The sequence below is a fragment of the Austrofundulus limnaeus genome, unplaced genomic scaffold, assembly GCF_001266775.1.
Source record: "Austrofundulus limnaeus strain Quisiro unplaced genomic scaffold, Austrofundulus_limnaeus-1.0 Scaffold343, whole genome shotgun sequence".
Classification (NCBI taxonomy): Eukaryota; Metazoa; Chordata; class Actinopteri; order Cyprinodontiformes; family Rivulidae; genus Austrofundulus; species Austrofundulus limnaeus.
In genome coordinates, this window is record NW_013952745.1 from 92,775 (window position 1) to 93,871 (window position 1,097).

The 1,097-nt window shown below is 46.3% G+C and overlaps 1 protein-coding gene across 2 annotated transcripts in view; it reads right to left on the bottom strand.

Moving 5' to 3' along the window:
• Positions 1-1,097, bottom strand: part of si:dkey-220o5.5 (actin filament-associated protein 1-like 2) — a 22,082-nt gene that overhangs the window by 10,893 nt on the left and 10,092 nt on the right. For both annotated transcript variants that reach the window (XM_014022775.1, XM_014022776.1), the window contains exons 2-4: positions 504-638; positions 309-386; positions 168-229 (exon numbers count right to left, since the gene is read on the bottom strand). In XM_014022775.1, coding sequence (XP_013878229.1) covers positions 168-229; positions 309-386; positions 504-638 — 275 coding nt within the window. The remainder of the gene's footprint in view (positions 1-167; positions 230-308; positions 387-503; positions 639-1,097) is intronic.

Here is a 1,097-nt window from a genome sequence, read left to right on the forward strand (position 1 = left end):
TAGTGGTGAGAAAGTGTATTACACCTCATTCAAAATCAATGTGGTCCCACGGCCCTCTGCGGCCCAAAGTTAAAAACTGTTGTTCTTTTGAGGCCCACAATTGGGCCGCGGCCCATAGGTTAAGAATCTACCTGAACAGGTAAACCTGAGGAAACCAGGTGACTCACCACATCCTTCAGCCTGACAGAGGAGTCTGGGTTTGCGAGAAGCTCAGGAGACCAGACAAGTTCTGAACAAACAAACAAAGAATTAGTTGTCCTGATCATTTCCTGTCCACCACAGGTGTCTGTGTTCCGTTAACCCCTCACCTGTCCCAGGTGTGTCAGGCAGCTCGGTGCTAGGTGACGATGATGGACAACTCATCACCATGTACTCAGCATCTTCCACTGAAAACAACACATGTAACACAAAATAACAGTGTTTTTTTTTTATAAAGTTGTTTTGAATCAAAACTAATAAAATCCTGCAGCAAGGTCCAGTTGTTTCTGCTGAGGTTCTGGTACCTGGATTATCAGGAGTCTGGAGCTTAGACAGAAGGTCTGAGATGGACTTCTTCTGAGCCTGAGCGATGTAACTCAGGTTCTCTGAGTCCAGAACCAACAGGAAGGACTGCAGGTCCCAGATCAGCTTCGCCAGAACTGGAAACAGCAAAAAGATGGAGAGACAGGTGATCAGACAGACAGGTGATCAGACAGACAGGTGATCAGACAGACAGGTGATCAGACGGACAGGTGATCAAACAGACAGGTGATCAGACAGGCAGGTGTTCAAACAGACAGGTGTTCAAACAGACAGGTGTTCAGACAGACAGGTGTTCAGACAGACAGGTGATCAAACAGACAGGTGATCAGACAGACAGGTGATTAAACAGACAGGTGTTCAGACAGACAGGTGTTCAAACAGACAGGTGTTCAAACAGACAGGTGTTCAAATAGACAGGTGTTCAAACAGACAGGTGTTCAAACAGACAGGTGATTAAACAGACAGGTGTTCAGACAGACAGGTGATCAGACAGACAGGTGATCAAACAGACAGGTGATCAGACAGACAGGTGTTCAAATAGACAGGTGTTCAAACAGACAGGTGTTCAAACAGAC